The sequence below is a fragment of the Cetorhinus maximus genome, chromosome 20, assembly GCF_964194155.1.
Source record: "Cetorhinus maximus chromosome 20, sCetMax3.hap1.1, whole genome shotgun sequence".
Lineage (NCBI taxonomy): Eukaryota > Metazoa > Chordata > Chondrichthyes > Lamniformes > Cetorhinidae > Cetorhinus > Cetorhinus maximus.
The window spans coordinates 42,127,334-42,147,010 of NC_135898.1; the positions used below are offsets into that span (position 1 = coordinate 42,127,334).

At 43.7% G+C, this 19,677-nt stretch overlaps 1 protein-coding gene across 6 annotated transcripts in view; it reads left to right on the forward strand.

The window, feature by feature from the left end:
- Nucleotides 1-1,131: 1,131 nt before the first annotated feature.
- The window catches only part of a1cf (apobec1 complementation factor), a 43,264-nt gene continuing 24,718 nt past the window's right edge, over nucleotides 1,132-19,677 (forward strand). For 5 of the 6 annotated variants that reach the window (XM_078565917.1, XM_078565919.1, XM_078565918.1 and 2 more), the window contains exons 1-4: nucleotides 1,132-1,266; nucleotides 9,701-9,846; nucleotides 13,470-13,604; nucleotides 17,887-18,017. In XM_078565917.1, the coding sequence (XP_078422043.1) occupies nucleotides 9,748-9,846; nucleotides 13,470-13,604; nucleotides 17,887-18,017 (365 nt within the window). In that variant the 5' untranslated portion in view covers nucleotides 1,132-1,266; nucleotides 9,701-9,747. The remainder of the gene's footprint in view (nucleotides 1,267-9,700; nucleotides 9,847-13,469; nucleotides 13,605-17,886; nucleotides 18,018-19,677) is intronic. The other variant, XM_078565923.1, reaches the window with a different exon arrangement.

The following is a 19,677-nucleotide window of genomic DNA, read 5'->3' on the forward strand; positions in this document are numbered from 1 at the left end:
TTCCAGACTGAATATTGAGTTCAACAATTTTAGATCATGAACTCTCTCCTCCATCCCCACCCCCTTTCCGATCCCCCTTTTTTCAAATAATTTATATAGATTTTTCTTTTCCCGCCTATTTCCATTATTTTTAAATGTATTTCCATCCATTGTTTTATCTCTACCTTTTGGCCTATTTCGATCCCTTTCCCCCACCCCACCCCCACTAGGATTATCTGTACCTTGCTCGTCCTGCTTTCTACCCTTAATGCCACCTATTAGCACATTCCTTAGATAATATCACCACCGTCAACACCTTTTGTCTATGACATCTTTTGGCAATCTCCACCTATCACTGGCCCTCTATCCAGCTCTACCTGTTCCAGCCCCCACCCACCCCCCCCACCTTAAACCTATTTTTCCTTAGTTCTGTTGAAGAGTCATACGGACTCGAAACGTTAACTGTATTCTGCTCCGCAGATGCTATCAGACCTGCTGAGTTTTTCCAGGTATTTTTTTTTTTGTTTTGGATTTCCAGCATCTGCAGTTTTTTGCTTTTACCCCATTCCATCATCCTGACTGGGCAGTGTATCTGATGCCTCACCATGTGTAATGCGATGGAAGATCCAATAATAATGCTGGGAAAGTTTTGCATCTAGCACCCCCTTGCTGTATGAAACGAAAGGAAGAAAGAATTGCATTTATATAGTGCCTTTCATGACCTCAGGCTGTCCCAAAGTGCCTTGCAACCGATGAAGTAATTTTAAAAGTGGTAGTCACCGTTGTAATGTAGGAAATAAATATAAGCATTACCCTTCAAGCGTCACTTGATCCTGTATACATCACCAACAACAGCCAATGGGAAACATGCCAAAAGCCAAGCGGAGGAAATTTAAAAATGTGACCAACAGGCAAAACATTAAAAAAGATGCTAACAGGTCACGGGAGGTCCGACACTTGGGTAGGTGTCATGTTAACCAATGTTAAAATGATTTTAAAAAAAGGGTTTGAAAGAGAACAGCCCCCTGTATAACCTCGCTCCCTCACAGCATGACTCTCACTCGGCCTCTGTACAATACCTTCCAGTTGCCAATCAAGCTGAGCAAAGGCTGCGGTGTGGGGAGATAGAGCGAGTTAAAGTTTAACCTGAGCCGATTGTTAAACAGTCGCCCGGCTGAACCTTTGGATTTTTGATATGATGATTACAGAATAACATTGGTGACACGTCGCAAACCTCATCATAATCAAGGAGGATTTTTCCGGGCGCTGATCTCTGAAATTGCTCAGGTAGTACATTTTTTGCTTGGCGTTCATTTACAAGTTCCTTGTTGCCCGCGGGCGGAATGTCTCTGGCGGGGAGGGCGCAGGTAGCCCAGGGCTGTGAGGGGGCAGGAGCTGCTTTGATTCCTATTTTTAATTTGCCTCGTGTTGACGGAGCAGGGTTTAGATTTTACAATATTGCGGGGGTGGGGGGCACCGCAAACTTAGCTGGGGCATTTGCCTGAAGTTTGAGGAGAAGGCGAGTGAGCAGGGAAAGCGGTCATTGATTCGTTTAAACAAAACATCCCGAACAGAATTTCTTGCAGCTCGACATCTAGAGTCATTGTAGCACCCACCCACACAGTTTCAGCTAAAGCATTTTTAAAAATAATGTCAGCCTTAAAGTCCCATTCTGGTGTGTTGGCGTTCAAATCTACATTCGAATGTATGGGGCGGTTGCAAACTTCCCTGACAAGGCTGAGGTGCCCTTTTAACTGCGCTGTACAATGGCCTCCGTCACCATATGGGGTTTTTAACTAAAGTCAACATGTCTGAAACAAGCCACGATCGATCTGCACAAAACAAACAGCCAAATCTTGTTATCTTGTGTGTGCAAACAGTAACCAGGCTTCTCCGGAGAGCTCTTTTCACTCTGGAGGTAAACGAGCACCAGGGAACAGACCAAGTCAGCAGGAGTTTACCCAGTCAGTATGATCCAACCTTCGCCAGTATTGCACTGAAAGTAGGAGGACAGCGAATGTCCAGCCCTGGGTAGCAGGGCTGTCCATCATCACGTGGCTGGTGTGTGTGTTTTGGTGGGGGTGGGGGTAGATAAATGTAGTTACCACATTGTGTCCCTTTTACTAAAATACAGGAGAGGAACAGCTTTAATATACCAAGGGTCCAAAGAGTATGGTCAGTAGCCAGTAATCCCCGTCAACTGATAAGACAAAGGGAAATGTGTTCATGGCAGTGATATGATCTGTCATACTCTACCCTCTAACACATGGAATATTTTGCTGAACTCCTCCTGCTGTAATAAAAGAAAAGCTGGCAATGACTTGTCCATATTAAGTGCAGAGACACAGAACATGTTTGCATGTCGTACACCTCAACCTCTAGACTGAACTTAGGTGTTAACCCATTTTTGATTTAAAGTAATGGACAGAGACACATCATAAACCTAGCATCGATCACTTAATATAGCAAAGAGTAATTTCTAGGTTTCGAATGTTTTATACGAGTTTTACTATCTTTAAAACAATGTAAATTTCTGATAAATATGAATAAGCATGGAACTTTACAGAATAGAGAGCTCATTTGTGCCATTATGGCTGAACTAGTTATCACTTAGTCACATTTTAAATGTTTTTTTTTCCGGATATTTAACAGTTCCTATTCAAGTTATGATGAAGGATTGTGGCAGGCATTCTGTTCCCTGAATACAGTCTTTGGAAAAAAACTCTCTTTGTCCTTTTGATGATCATTTTAAATGGATCCTCTCCAGTTACACAACTTACTGACCACTGGAAACAATTTTCCAGATTTACTTTATCAAAAGTCATCATTTTTAACACCTTTATCTTCTTAACCTTCCTTGTCAAATGAGAACAACCACAGTTTCTCTGGCCTCTCCTCATAACTAAAGCTATTCATTCCTCATGTCACCTTTGTGAATCTCTTCCATGCTATCCCCATGGCTTTGAGATTATCCCAAAATAAGGCATAATATTCTAACTGTGGCCTCATCTGTTTAGAGGTTTCCGCAAGAACTACATGTAGTCACTTGGAGTACAGAATTTGAGTATTGCTGAAAAAGAGACACAATGTCGAAGCTTTTCATCTTGCACTCATCAGGAGAGACACAAGAATACTAAATTTCAATGGGAGCAACAATTTATACTGAAATGAGAAAAGGGTCTTGATTGCTTGATTGATTGGGCTCACAATGTGGCTCACTTACACTTGCTAGAAGCTACATATATTAATACGCAGGGACTTGTCCTCTGCAGGCAAAAGGAACATGCGCCTTTTTGAATGAAACAAAAGCATAGGGAACAATAGTTCTCAGGTAAATCCTCCATGGCAACGCCACAACCAAACTGAGTCGACTTGCCAACCAATCAGCACCCTCTTCTCATGCAGTATAAGTTGTTGCTCCCTTTGAAATTTGGCATTCTTGCATCTGTCCTGATGAGTGCAAGATGAAAAGCTTCGACAGTATGTGTCTTTTTTCAGCAATACTCAAGAACTACATGGGTAATTGAAATGTCACAAGCGTGCCCAGTTGTTGATTTGGTCTGGAATGTAGCAATCAACCTTAACTAATCACAAATCAGCACAAATTATAGGCCCTGTAGCATGATCTTGCAATGTCAGCCATTGCTCCTTTGGTCATGCCTCTGAATCAGGAGGTTGTGAGCTCAAGTCCCACTGAAGGACTTGAAAACAAAAAGCTATGCTGCCACTCCAATGCAGTACTGTATTGATGGAGTGCTGTACTGTCAGAGGTGCTGTCTTTCGGATGAGACAATAAACTGTGGCCCCCATCTGCCCTCTCAGGTGGAGGTAAAACATCCCATGGCATTACTTTGAATACGAGCGGGGAAGTTCTCCCCATTGTCTTGGCCAACATTTATCCCTCAATCAACATCACAAAAAACAGACTATTTGGTCATTATCACATTACTGTTTAGGGGAGCTTGCTGTGTGCAAGTTGGCTGCTGCAATTCCTTCATTACAATGATGACTGCACTTCAAAAAGCACTTCTTTGGCTGTAAAGAGCTTTGAGATGTCCAGTGATTGTGAAAAGTGCTATATAAATGCAAGTCTTTCTTTGCTTTTTATATGTTGTTAGCACATCTGTAAAAACATGGGAAACATACAGTGGGCTAAATTCGATAGTCCCCAAAAATGGGCAGAGGGAATATGATGAGTAATTAACCCGGACCCATTGACTGTGATGCAGGCAGTGCATCAACTTCACACTACTTACTCATTTCGATGATTTCAACTTCTAGCCAGTGCTAACCGTGCTGTTGATTGGCTGTATGTATCATCAGGAGGGCCAATATTGTGAGCAGCTAGCACATCTTAAAGCCAGTCTGCACTGTTTAAAGCTGGCCTGTGCTTTTGAAAGTGGCGGTGTATTGTGGCTGCAGCAGGTGCTGTCAGTTGTGCAGGAGGAGAATCTGGCCTGGGGAACATTGAATAATGGTACAATGTGGGAGACAGCAGGCTCCAAGATTTCGCATGCTGCACTGGAGGCCTTGCTGGACGAGGTGGAAAGGTGGAGAGCTGACCTGTATCTGCAGAGGGCCAGGATGCACCCCCCCATCCCCAGACACACAGTCAGAACGCAGTGGATACAGCTAACCATTGGAGGTCAGTGCCGGGATTCAAGCAAGGAACTGGATGCAGTGCCACAAGAAGTTTAATGAGCTCACACGAGTGGTCAAGGTCAGAGAATGTATCTTCAAATGCCATATCCTGCCAACTGCACCACCACCCTCAGGCACTGCTCTATTCCCCATATTCCCATTACTCACCTACCAATCAGGACTCATATCTGACACTGATATACTCCCCCTCGCCCTCACACACTTAGCACTGCTGCAAGAAATATTCCACTCAAAGTTTAGTTGCTGTGTACGACCTGCTTTTTTCCAGTGCATGACCCCTTTAAATTCTGTCATGCGGCTACGCACATATTATCTATCACAGAACAAGACCTGTATGGTACTTGTTAGGCTGCTGAGTGGCTGCACATCCATGCAGCTTAGTTGGAATATTGGCTGTAAATGTCACGTTCACATCTCACAGCTTACACACACTGCCAACTATTCAACCATGACAGCCACATCACCCAAAGAAATTGCCCCACACTCAACTTCCCTCCCTCTTGCAGGACAAGATGGTGCACAGCCAGACGAAGTTAACTCAGGGAGGTAGAGGCAGCTGCATGTTCTGATTGCCATGGAGGAGACGGTGATGGTCACTTCTGAGGCCTGGCCAGCAGCTGGGCTGAAGCCACTGAGGATGGCAGTATCCTTATACCTAGTCCTTCTTCTCATATCCCACTTCCCCCTCAGCCCACACTCTCTTCTGATTTACAAGCCATAGATGATGTAAACATCCAAGTCTTTCCCCCATGCACCAAAACCCTGGCCTTCTGTCTTTCTTTTTGCATATACTGAAGAAGTGCAACCTGGCCAAGCAGTAGGGGGACAGCAAGAAGACAGTTGTGATAAAGATGCAATGTCATTGAATTTCATACTCACAGCCACCAGTTTAGATACTGACACTGCACGTAATTTAGAGAATAGCATAGAGGTGGAATATGCACATAGTGAGACACTGGGTACAAGTGGCCTGCAGCCAGGGCATGGAGCAAGGGCAGCACAGGTGCCAACTCGCTGGAGAGTGAGACTGCACACGAGCTCTGCTGCATAAGCCTCAGGTGAGAACTTTGGTGGGACAGCCTACAAAAGAACACTAATGTGTATGTGCAACACAATGCTGAGTGCTTTGGGAAGCCTACCAGAAAGTCTGTGGTCAATGTCAAGGAGCATTTACATCAACTTGACACAGGTCTTTGTGCAGAGCCTGGAGCCCATCCCTTTGAGCATAGAAATGGTGGCCAACCCCATTCACACATTTGTAGACCCAACCATGCAGCGTTTGATGGCTAACTTCACAGCTTCCATTGCAACAATCAATCAATATCTGAGTGCTGCAGTGGAAGCCCAGGCTGCTGTCGTCATTGCTGTTGATTACATTGGTCAAAGGTTTGCAGGGTATCACAGCAGTTCAACAATTTGTCCTCCAACAGATCACTAGGATTGCTGTGGTGCCTCCCTAGGGGAATGACGGTGAACACATGGAGCATGAACCTGCTCTCCTCTCTCAAGGAAACATCCTTTGCTTTCCCACCCCCAGTACCTTGGTGTTGCCTGTCAACCCATTCTGCCACTGCACATACCAAAATGGTGCAGTCCCCTGCCAAGCCTTCTAGCCCCAGATATGCTTGAAGCTGTCCAGCAAGACCGTCTGCAGTTGTCCCCACTTGAAAGTCAGCAGCTTTCCACCTTTTCTTGACAAGATCTGCCATTGCATTGAGAGCCTCAGTGACCTCTGTGAAACATCAGTGGCAATGAATTCCTTGCGATGCTCTGAAGTTGCAGATGTGGCTGCAGCAGGTGATAGATTTCAGTCACAACATCCTTAAAGAAGCATAAACACGTCACACATTGTTCCTCACTGATGTTCAGGCAGGAGAATTGCTCCTGGAAATCCTGAAAAATATGACCCCCACAAGAGAGCCCTGCTCCCTCTTCCAGCAACTTGACCTTCTCCGTGTGGCCTCTGTTCATTCTCCAAGTCATGCTTGTATTCCAAGGAGAATACATCAAATGGTCATTCACTGCACACACATTCATGCCTCACCCATATGATGTCTGGCATGATTTGCCCCAAAGGTGTGTGGCATTCTGCAGACACCATTTGGAACTCTAAGGACGCTCATAGCATCCACAAAAGGGGCACGAATGATCCCAATTTCTCATCCACAGTGCCCCAAACCTGGTGGTGGATAAGGCTACATATTCAAATATCAGTCGTAGCTTAGGCTGTACGTTATACCATACATGCCAACCTAAGATTAGTATGTAATGTGATGGACACCAGTCATCAAGATCAAGCTTCTGGCTGCAGTATGCAATCCATTTTGTTCTAGTTGGTAGGCTGATTGAGACTTCCCACAAATAATGGAAGTAGATAGATTGGTACGGGAACAGCCATGTGTGCACACACGCTGATTAATTCCTGTAGGTGCATAGTAAGTGTTAGCCTGAGCAGCTCAATAGTATTTTTAAAGAATATAAGAACAGTATGGTACAGACAGAAAGTATGATTGCCTTTGTCTTTGTTCAGGGATTTGCTTACTCAATGCAACTATGTAGCCAGGTCTCAGGTCAGCAACTGACAGCTGAGACATTGATATGGCTTTGTCTTGTTGCAAAGTGCAATGCTTGTCTAAAGCCATAAGTGATGGAACAACAGCATTTTGACATAAAAGCAATCTCTTCCACAAATGGTTTATGTCATGATGCCAGGTATAAAGTGTCTCCTGTAGGGGGCAAAAATTTCCTGCTGTCCAATATCAACTTGGTCCCTCAGAATTGAGGATGACGTCCATCAGGCTTGGTGAGACTTCAGATGACTGAGAAGCCCAATTCTGGATCCACATGTTCTTCCACAGTGGGGGCACTTTGTTGCGCAGGGGAATAGAAATCGCAGCCCCGGGTTAGCTTCCTTCCCTTTCCTCCGCTGCTGTCGAGTCGCTGAGCCTCGAAGTGGCGTGGGTCTTGATGGACCAGGTGGTGCCATGCCGAGCGATAGACAGCATTCTCCTCCCAGTCAGTGGTGTTAATGCCTCCGTGCTTGAGGGTGACCTTGACCGTATCCTTATATCTTTTCCTTTGGCAGTCCTTTGAGGCCAACGGAGAGCTGTTGAGAAGAGAACCTGCTGAGAGAGGTGACTATAGGACTGCTCAGTTGCAGATGCAGCTGCCGAAAGGCACCCCTGTCCCGACACAGGTGCCCGATGACTGCCACACATCTGCCCACCTGTGTGTGGAATTTTGGCTGGGGGCTTCCAGGGATCACAGTCCTGCCCCGTCGCCAATCCTCCATCGCTACAGGGCTTTTCGCCTGACGGAGGCCTGCACGCGGTATAGTTTAGCATGGGCACTCTGGTGCACAGCCGGGCTCCACATGGTCTAGGCGGTTGGTGGCTTGGTTCAGTGGCATGGTAGACCATGACGACTGGGGCCACTTCCCCGTTGCAGCCTTCTTCTGCCTTCGCAGCTGTTGGGGCCGCAGCCCTCCTTCGCCTCCTCTGCCATTGAGGATTTCTTGGATCGTTCTTTGTCTGGAACCTCCCCCTCGATCTTACCATTATGGGAGACCCTACGAGGAGTGTAAGCTCTGGATGGCATCGCTCTCGGGTTCATTGGGACACGCAAGCCACTCCACCACAGTAAGGTGACGATCCTCGGAAAGGAATATCAACTACATCTTGTTACTCTTGCAACAGTGACTGTGAAAGGCAGAGGAATAAAATGGGAGGCAATACAAGGAAAACTGGCCTCTAATGGGAGCGCTTAATAAACTAAACTCATAGACCAGCAAGCTGGCTTGAGATCTCTCCCCAATGTTACGCTGCTGAGATTCAAAGTGTGTTGTGCTTCTGAAATTGCCAACATCTCCTCCCTCTATTTCATGTCCGATTGTATTATAACTACCCTGTTAAAACTGAAAGTCAATGACCTTATTTTTAACTGTTACCATAATCAAAATGTTTGAAATTTAAACTTCCTTTTATTGGTTTGTCAATCTGAAATGTTATCCCATTTCATTCATGTTGGCCCCTCCAAAACAGGGGCATGTTTGCAGGCATGGGGGTGGCAAGGGGTTGCATAAAATTCCCTGGGTGGCCTTCCCGCCAACCTCCTGTCCACCCTGACCTGGCCGCAACTTTCCAGGGAACGGGTATTGCCTAGGGTGGTCCATCCACCCTCGCCCCAAGTGAGGTCCTTAAGTGGCTAATTAATGTAGCTTAAGGGCTGCTTCCTACCTGGCCTCAATTTTGAGGCCAGCAGGAGGGGTTCATGGTTGAGGGGGGTGATGCCCAGCAAGTTATTGTGCTCGGACCTTGGGCGGGAGAGGGATGGGCCTCCATTACTGCCCACCTTTCGGGATTGGAAGCAGCCACTCTCTCCCCACCTGTCCTTTAAACCACCCCCTCAATCTTGCAACCCCTCCCCCAAGTCTCCCCCTGTGAGACCTCAGGCTTCCTGTAGGCTCTGACACTTTGATCTGAGGAGACTGCTTGTAGTCCCAGCAGTGACCACCGCTCGGGGCGCTGCTGAGATTGCAGAGCTGCTGGATATTCAGATTTGCCGGTAGTGCTCTGAGGTAGGACTTCTGCCCACATGAGGGCTGGAAGCCTCATCTCCAGCCCATTAGCACGTCTCGGATCATTAACCGGCTGTGGGGCAGCCAGCATCCCTGCTGACTTCTCCAGTGTTATGGTGGAAAACACCACCATAGGAAAAATTCTGCCTAGGTACCATAAGTACGAGGCAATTACTGATAAATCTAACAAAGAATTCAGGAGGAACTCCTTTACCCAGAGAGCAATTAGAATGTGGAACTTGCTGCCACACAGGAGGTTTGAATGGAGCATAAACCCTTGCCTGGATCAATAGGGCTGAATGGCTCTTTCTGTGCAGTAAATTCTATGTAATTTAATGTAATTCTATGATGTAGGTCTTGTCTTATCACTTACAAATACAATTGAAGATGATGGCAATTTTTTAGAGAGCTTTTAAAAAAAAACGCACCCAACTTCTTATGTAATTTAACTTAAATACGTGTTGAATTTGGATTTGATTTCAGTGAGCACCTCTAATTATCCTGATTTATTTTGCTGATAATCACACACAATGGAATCAAATCAAAAAAACGGGGATGGATTGACCGGAACTCAAAAAGAAGCAACTTTACGTGCATTGATTCAGCGCACAGGATATAGCTTGGTACAGGTAGGAGTTCAAAAACACCAGGTCAAAAGAATTACATTGATTTTTTTTTTTAACCAGACCATTTCTCATTGGTGCATAAGAACTCAGGAACAAAAATAGGCTATTCAGCCCCTTGAGCATAGTTTGCCAATCATTTAGATCATGGCTGTCAGGACCTCAACTGCATTTACCTGCCATACTTTCATATCCATTGATGCCCTTAGCTAACAAAAATCTATCTACATCAGAACTGAAAGCTCCAATTGTCCTGGAGGAAGATAGTTCCAGATTTCTACAGGTACACTGTCTCAAATCCAGCAACCTGAAAACCGGACATATTTTTTAAGCTGCCATACGAGAAGTTTTATTAGTATTAGATGAGTAAAATAACGTAATGGCTTGTTGGGCTGGTTGCTGCATTGGCGCAGTGGCAAGCAGACTTGTTATTGGCTTCACCCGTCTGTCTTCTCCTGTGTTCTGAGCAACCCTTGACCTGACCCAGCTCGAACCGTCCGACGCCAAATCCGATATCCGAGAGGGACTTGGTCCCAGGGTTACCGGTTTTGAGACATGATACCCATATTGCCCTGCGTGTGAAAAAGCACTTCTCATTTTCACTCTGAATGGTCTAGCTCAAATGTAAAGGTTATGTCCAAAATTGAAGGAATAACCTGCAGCAGTAATTATGAATATCCTATCATTTGTAAATGTTGTTGATCGAAAAATTGTGCCCAAAAAGAGGGAAAGGTGACTAAATGATTCTATAAAAAGCAGCTCTTTATTTGTTACTTTTGATTCCAAGGCCAGTTATCTCCCTTAGAAACATAGAAAATTTACAGCACAGAAGGAGGCCATTCAGCTCATCATGTCTGTGCTGACCAAAAGACAGCTATCCAACCTGATCACACTTTCCAGTTCTTGGTCCGTAGCCCTGTAGGTTACAGGACACATCCAAGTATATTTTAAATGCGTTGAGGGTATCTACCTCTACCACCCTTTCATCCAGTGAGTTACAGATGCCCACCACCCGCTGGGTGAAAAAAATTCACCTCAACCCCCCTCTACTCCTTTTACCAACTACTTTAAATCTATGCCCCCAGTTATACACCTCTCTGCTAAGGGAAATAGGCTCTTTCTTTCCACCCTATCTAGGCAATTCATAATTTTATACATCTCAATTAAAATTTCCTAAATCTCCTCTGTTCCAAAGAAAACAGTCTATCCAATCTTTCCTCATAGCTGAAATTCTCCATTCCTGGCAACATACTCAGAAATCTCTTCTGTACCCTTTCAAGTGCAATCACACCCTTCCTGCAATGCAGTGACCAGAACTGTATATAGTACTCTAGCTGCAGTCTAACTAGCATTATACACAGTTCCAGCATGACGTCCCTGCTCTTATACTTTATGACTCAGCCCATAAAGTATCCCGTATGCCTTCTTAACAACCTTATCTACTTGCTGCCTTCAAGGATCTCTGGATATGCACTCCTAAGTCACTCTGAACCTCTATGCCTCTCAGTATCCCATCATTTATTGTATATTCCCTTGTCTTCGTCTGCCCACTTTGTTTTATACTTCTGCAGCTAAGCAGACCTATTCCTAGGCCCCTGTAAACGCTCCTCTCACAGCCACAAGGAGGTTTGATTTGCACCTAACTGGACTAATCTTTCTCTAATCATCATATCTAATACAATCTTAATATTAAAACAAATTCGATGAAATTTTCACTCAGCCTAGAAAAATACTGCAGATGCTGGAAATCTGAAATAGAAACTAAAAGTGCTGGAAATACTCAGAGAGAGAGAGAGAGAGCGAGAGAGAGAGAGAGACTGAGTTAACATTTTGACGCCAATAGGTTTTGAAGAAGAGTCAGGTTGGACTCGAAACGTTAACTCTGTTTCTCTCTCTACAGATGCTGCCAAACCTGCTGAGTTTTTTCACACTTTCTGTTTTCACTTCAGTACAGTAACTTCTACTTCTAAACCGTGAAGGTTATCTTGATAACTTAATATATCAACAAATCTGTGACCATCTAATTCATAGCTTTGACGTGTATGTATATTTAATCGATGATATTTTTTTGAGCAAAAAAAAATTAGACCTGAAACTGCAATTTCAAAGTGGAAATTTTGCATTGAAAAGAAGTGGTTTGTAACTATGCAAAGCCCAAGAGTTATGCTTCTCGTAAAATGCAGTAAGTAAGTAACGCCAAGGATAATGTTCACAGTGGTTTTGCTCACTATGCTTATGAGCATACGAATTGGAAGCAGGAGTAGGCCACTTGACCTCTTGAGCCTGCTCCGTCATTCAATTAGATCATGGCTGATCCGCTCCACATTCCCGCCTACCCCCAATAGTCTTTCACCCCCTTGCTTATCAAGAATCTATCTACCTCTGCCTTAAACCTATTCAAAGACTCTGCTTCCATCTCAATGAGCAGGAATTGAACCCAGGCCCTCTCACATACTAATTCAATGAAAATCTCTAACCAAGAATCATACCACTAGACCAATAAGCCAGCGTCCACTAAGTTTTAATCACAGGCCCCAGTGAGGATCAAACTCACAACCATGGTTTACAAGACCAGTGCTCTAACCACTGAGTTGTTTAGCAATTTGTTATCTGCTATCTGCCCTCCAGCCATCTATTTTACATGATCTGTAAAAGTTCAATACTTTACACAAAATTATGTATAAAATGAGAACACAGACAAGTTTGATTCACCCTCAGATTGGACAATAATCATAGCCTGAAACTAATTGATCCATGTTGTCCCATTTATTTTGCTTAAACAAATTTCTCGATTCAACCCTACAATAACTGACACTGATGTGCTGAGGAGAGCATATTGGGAGAAGCAGAATTTATGTTATATCAACCCAGAATAAAGAATACAACAGGGATCTGTTATGATTTACGCTGATATTTTTCATTATTATTTTATCATTCAATCTGTTAAAGAAAAACAAGTTGTTTGTGAGGAATTGATGTTGCAAACAGAAAGGATGGAACTTAAAGGACGAAGGTTAGAGTGAAAATTTCCTTCTAATCTTCAAGTCATGATTGCTAGGATGAAAGGGCACCAAATGTAAAAGCATGAGTAATTGGCATTTATTCAGGTATATTAAAGATAGTTCTGTTTTTGTTGCTGGTTTTAAATCCCAGATTTTCTTTTAGTGTTTTTCAATGCCAAAATGCAGGAGAAAGTCTAAGGGGAAATTTGGACTCTCAAATAACATATTGCTTACTCAATAATAGATCAAGTCAGAATGGGAAGCAGATTTGATTTTATTGGTAACAAATACAAACAACCGCATAAATATGCTTTTTTGTACCAACACTCCGATATTATGACAAAACTCGATAGACAGCACACTGAGCTGAATCACGCAGAAGGACAGAATTGACACTTGGAATTAAGAAATAAAAGCTTGCTATCAATGAAACTTCCTTTCACCCTATTATTTCATTTCTAGCCTGTGGCTTCATTACATGTTAGTGAATGAAGTGCTTTATTTAGTCTTCTGGCTGTAAATATCCATCAGTTCACCATATTGAAGTTATATCCAGCTTAATGTTTATAGAAAGCTTTTTAACGCAAAAATATGAACAGTGACTATCTGATCTCTCTCTTATTGCAGGAAAATGGGCAAAGAAAATATGGGGGTCCCCCTCCAGGATGGGAAGGCCCACCTCCTGAGAGGGGCTGCGAGATTTTTATTGGCAAATTACCACGGGATCTTTACGAAGATGAACTTGTACCAGTTTTGGAAAATGTAATGCTTTATATCTGATTTTTAACCTACTCTTTGTATATTTCATTTGAAACAAGAAGGATTTGCTTACAAATAACCAAACAAAGCCTGACAAAGATGGAGATCTCGGGTGAGATTTTGACTCGCTCGAAATCCATTCGCTTGAATGGAATTAAAATTGGGATCCCACTATGTGTTACAGGCAGATGGACATCGAGACTTCAAATATTTTCCATCAATGTATAGTTTTTTTTAAGATTGAACTGTAAAATAAAATTAGGTCAGGCATTTTCTTTCAAATTACTGTTTAATTGTTGATACATAGACGTCTTTTCGTACCTTTTCCATTGTCTGTCCCCTGCCTTGAGTCTCCCATGTCTCTACCAACTGTCCTTGAATTGGTCATGAATAGCCATTTAGGGGTTAAGTCCTTTTTAAATTTTTCATTTGTGTATAAGTCCAAGTAAATTCCTAAATTCATGGTGTGGGGGTAATCCCTATTGAGATCTCTTTCCAAATTCCTAGGTGGCCTCCTTTTAGACAGCATTGTGACTGAAACATTAAGTTGTTGATGTGTACCAGGACCAGGAAGGCCCCAGGACAGACTCACGGAAACTTCATTCAGTACCCACCCTCTCTTTTTGACCTAATCCCCCTCACAAATAACCTCTGTTCCCTTTCCTTTAGCCAACCATCAACTTGATACCTTATGGCCTTAGTTCATTTTCTTTTATTACTCATTCATGGGAAGTGGGCATCACTGGCTGGGCCAGCATTTATCGCCAATTCCTGATTGCCCTTGAGAAGGTGGTGGTGAGCTGCCTTCTTGAACCACTGCAGTCACTGTGGTGTAGGTACACCCACAGTGCTGTTAGGAAGGGAGCTCCAGGATTCTGACCCAGTGACAGTGAAGGAACGGCGATATATTTCCAAGTCAGGATGGTGAGTGGCTTGGAGGGGAACTTCCAGGTGGTGGTGTTCCCATGTGTCTGCTGCCCTTGTCCTTATAGATGGTGGCGGTCATGGGTGTAGAAAGTGCTGTCTAAGGAGCCTTGGTGAATTTCTGCAGTGCATCTTGTGTATGGTACACACTGCTGCCACTGTGCGTCGGCGGTGGAGGGAGTGAGTGTCTGTGGATAGGGTGCCAATCAAGAAGGTTACTTTGTCTTGGATGGTGAAGCATCTTGAGTGTTGTTGGAGCTGCATTCATCTAGGCAAGCAGAGATTATCCCATCATGTTCCTGACTTGTAGATGGTGGACAGGCTTTGGGGAGTCAGGAGGTGAGTTACTTGCCGCAGGATTCCTAGCCTCTGACCTACTCTTGTAGCCACAGTATTTGTATGGCTAGCCCAGTTCGTTTCTGGTCAATGGTAACCCCCAGGATGTTGATAGTGGGGGATTCAGCAATGATAATGTCATTGAATGTCAAGGGACGATGGTTAGATTCTCAGTTGTTGGACATGGTCATTGCCTGGCACTTATGTGGCGCGAATGTTACTTGCCATTTGTGATAGAATCTATCACGCAAAATATCAAAGATATCTTGAAAGTCCAGAAAGTCAAGAATACTACGTAGCTGCTCTTCTATAAAGTATTATGGTCGGTTGGAAAAGATCTCCCCTTTTAAAGCCAAATGGATATCTTTAATTAGGTTATTTTCATACAGGTGTTCTTCCTTTTGAGGTCCGGTTAATGGATCTCAAGTTGCCATGTGTTAGTCTTTTTGAATATGGGAACCAAATTTACCTGTTTCTAGCCTGTTGGACACTCCCCAGTGTTCACTGATTCGCTCAAAGTGATAGTCACAGTTTCACAAATCCCCATCCTTGACTGTCTGAACCCTGGGCTGTAAGCTTATCCTTCCCTATTGATTAATTGACTTCAGCACCTTAACTCTGTCTAGAGTTGTAAGTTAGTGAAGCTGAGGTTCAAGAGTAAAAATGACAAACATTGATGGTCTTAGGAATTGTGCAGGTGGATAATGATTAAACGGCATTACCCAAAATCAACAAAAAAGCACAAAATTGGGATATAAAAGCAGGAAATGTTAGAAACACACAGTTGATTGGTCAGCTTCAGTGGAGAAAATGGCCAGGACACCATTTTGGACTGAGTCCTTCTTCAGACCCATCGTACTTTAGCTGAAATAATGTTGATATGCTTAACATACACAAAAGAAAGAGGTATTATGAACAGTTTTCACTTGACTTGTAGTAAGACAATTCTTTATCAGGAATCCATGCAGCACTGAAGTGTCAGACTAGATTTATGTGCTCAAGTATTATAGTGAGGCTTAAAATAAAGCCTTCTAATTCAGAAACAAGAGTATTGTTAAAGAGTTGAGTTGAATCAGTGACATATTCTATTCCTTCAAACTAGAAACATACCATAAAGTAATGTTTGCAAGTATTAACTATTTTGCATAAAAATTAAGCTAATTTCACTTTTAAAGTGATTTAGCACTCTTTCGTCACCCTTGGCCATGTTTTCTGCCCGAACTGTCCATAAGCATTGATGTTAATAGGGGGAATCACAGTGTCCTGTGACTAACACTATCTGTCTTGTGAAAACAGAAGGCATTTACAGTAATGCTTTCCATTAATTGAGTACCTATTGGTCATCAATACCAACCAAAATCTCAATAGGTTGTACTATTGGTGGCTGTAGATTTGCTGAGAGATATGTTATTTCTACACGTGGGCCACGATATTTAGGTCGGCGAGCAGGGGGCAGGGCCCGCTCGCCACACGTAGGATGACGTCGGGTGGAACTCCTGACGTCACCCCGCGTCATTTCAATTTTCAGGTCGGCGGGGATGCAGCCGAATCAGCTGTGTGCCCGCCGACCTGTCAACGGCCAATTGAGGCCATTTAAAAAGTAATTGAAATAATTAATGGACCTGCCCGTCCAGCCTTAAGGTTGGCGGGTAGGCCAGGAGCCCTGGCGGGCTTCAGAGAAAGCATGAAACCTCATCCATGGGCCTGATGAGATTTCATGAGGGTTTTTAAAAATGTAATAAGTGTTTGATTAAAAGTGATGGACCTGTCCCAACTTCTGTGACAGTGTCACATGAGGGGACATGTCAAGGAAATTTTATTTTTGCCCCTTCACCGTTTTTAAATTTGGCGCCGATCTCCCTGAGGCAGCGCTTAGCCTCAGGGAGATGAATGCACTCTTTCGTGCGCATGCATTAAAGAGCGCACTCTCGGCTGAGGGATCCCTCTCCGCCCGCACAGGGAGTGCATAGCGCTTCCTGGTGGACATCACGCTGGGCGGACCTTAATTGGCCCGCCCACGTAAAATGGTGGCCCGCCCCCAATCAGGGGTGCTGATCGGAGGTGCGCCTGTTCTTGCACTCCCCCCATCCCCCCACCGGACGGGGGAAAATTCTTCCCATGATGTCTATTGCTGGTGGTATGTTCTCTTCTAATAAGGCAAACTGCTATTTTCTGCGTTATCTTATCCTAGCAGATGAAGTGAAGGCTGCATGGGCAGCTCATGGCAACCTGCAATAATTGTACACGGAGTCTGTCGACTGAGATATCTAGCCTGTCATAAGAGTGCACTTTTTTGCCACACTAACTGTCAGAAAGCTGAGTGAAGGCAGTAAGTGGATTCAGGAGGGCCGACATTGCTCAGCACCTGTTTGACAGTGATAGTCTGACTGGCTTGACTCTGACAGAAAGTGAAGAACATCCCTTGTTGTGCCGAGTAATAGGCACCAGAGCTGTGGCTATTCTGACATTACCACAATAGATTAGATTCACTTCATTGCTGTTTGCTTCTGACATTGTTGTGCACAAAATGACTCCTGTGTTTGCCTGCAAATCAATTATGTCTAGTGTGTAATATAAAATAGTGACACTCTTCAAAAAAGAAAGAATTTGCATTTTTATAGCGTTTTTCGTGACCTCAGGATGTTCCAAAACACTTTACCCCATTGAGTACCTTCTGATATAAAAACAGAAAATGCTGGAAAAACTCAGCGGGTCTGGCAGCCTCTGTGGAGAGAGAAACAGAGGTAACGTTTTGAGTCCGTATGTCTCTGTTATGTGGTCACTGTTATAATGTAGGAAACATGGCAGCCAATTTGTAGGCAACAAGCTCCCACAAACAGCAGTGAGAAAAATAGCCAGATAATTTACTTTGGTGATGTTGGTTGAAGGGTAAATATTGGTCAGGACACAAGTGCAAAAGTTGAAACTTCAAATTTATCCTGCCTAATTTGCTTATGGTGCCTGCATTAGGAATGACGAGCCTGAATACAAATATGTTTCATAATTTTCTTGCTTCCTCCCTCAGATCGGAAAAATTTATGAATTACGGATGATGATGGACTTTAATGGCAATAATAGAGGATACGCCTTTGTACTGTTTACCAATAGACAAGATGCCAAGAATGCAATTAAACAGCTTAATAATTATGAAATAAGGTTAGTTAATGACGCAGCTGTGATATGCAAGTGTGGTGTCAAGCAGTGCCTTGAATTTATGAGTTACATAACTCATACTAGCCGTCCTTTATGTTTACTGAAGCTTTGGTAAGTGTGTCATAAAGCAAACATGATGCGGATGAACAAGCATTACATGTTCTCATATTACAGTTGTGCTCAATACACCTTACAGTGGCAAATGGCACCCAATCAACTCACCAGCAGATCAACTAAAGGAGAAAACTGGAATTTCTAATCATAGTGATGTTTCCTTTATTGCCTCACTGGTACAAACATTAAATTTCGGTCACATGGTCTATAAAGCCCAGTCAACTATAGATGGGGGAGTTTTTACTTGCGAACACACTGGAAGTGGTATTGAGATGGGAAACCCGGAAGTTTGGGTTTTCCCACATATTGTGGAGTTTTAACTCCATAACATACGATTTTTGGCCCTGACAACTCCTCACCAGGAAGTCAGCATGATTGGCAGATTTAACTTCCAGTTGGACGGAGAGCACTCCAGAGGATGCCGCAGGACCAAGGGCGATGCTCCAAACCCCAACACGGGGGTGCCTAATCACAAAAGGGGCTCCAATCCTGAACTCTGGGGATGTGGGGATTTAATCCTGGTTGAGTGAAGCAGTTCTGATGATTGGGAGCTTGCAGGGCTGAGACAAAGCACTTACCTTCCCTTTCCTCTTTCCCTCCCCCCCCTCCCCCCCTCCCCTCCCCTCCCCTCGTCCCACGAGGCTCTCCTCACCTTGCTGGCACTGCCAGGTTTCCTCATCAGGCCCAGGGTATCTGACCGGTCATAGTTAAATTAGCAAAGCAGGTTAAATGCAAGGCTTTCCTCCCCATTAACATATTTAACCCACTTCCTGGATGTGGGCTGTCCTGCTTCAGTGAAACCAGAATTCGGTGGGCTGGAGGCAGCTTCCCTGTGCACTCGGAACTTGTATCCATTTAATTCCCCCCAATTTACACCCAATTGCACTTAATTCCCTCCCAGAAAGTCTCAAATGTCAGTCACATACTAGATCAGTACAAATATACCAACAAGCCCAAAAGCATTAACAGACACTCATTCTGATACACAGGCTGGAGAATGGTATCACAGTTGTGAAGCCAGGGTCATGTTTACTAGCAAGAGCAGTTTGTAGACCAGAAACTGAATTTTGATATTCATTTTCATACATGTCTGGACTTAAATTTATTTAAGTGCAAGTAATATTTTCCTGCATTTCTCGGAGCTCTGTTTTTTTGCCTGCTGGGATTATTGACTTACACCATGGCTTGAAGAATGCCAACTAACAGATGAGAGCTGAAAGTAAAGGGTTAATTATCCAACTCCCACAGGGAACCTCATCCCGCCGCAGCAGAACTTTACAGGGCAAGCAAATTAGCCTGCTGAAATTCTCCCTGTTATTCTGTGTCACTCTTATCAGAGTTCATTGCGAGTGCCTGGAGCACTGGTTTTTGCTTTGCAATATTTCTATGGTTTTTCCCCTCCACATAAAAGAAAATGAAAGAATAAATGGTACATAGAGGCACGCTGTGAACTAAGCTGTAGAGAAAAATAAAAAAAATAGATAGGCCTACTGTACTAAGAAACTGTTTCCACCACTGGGTGGGTTGGTTATCAGAAACACAGATTTAA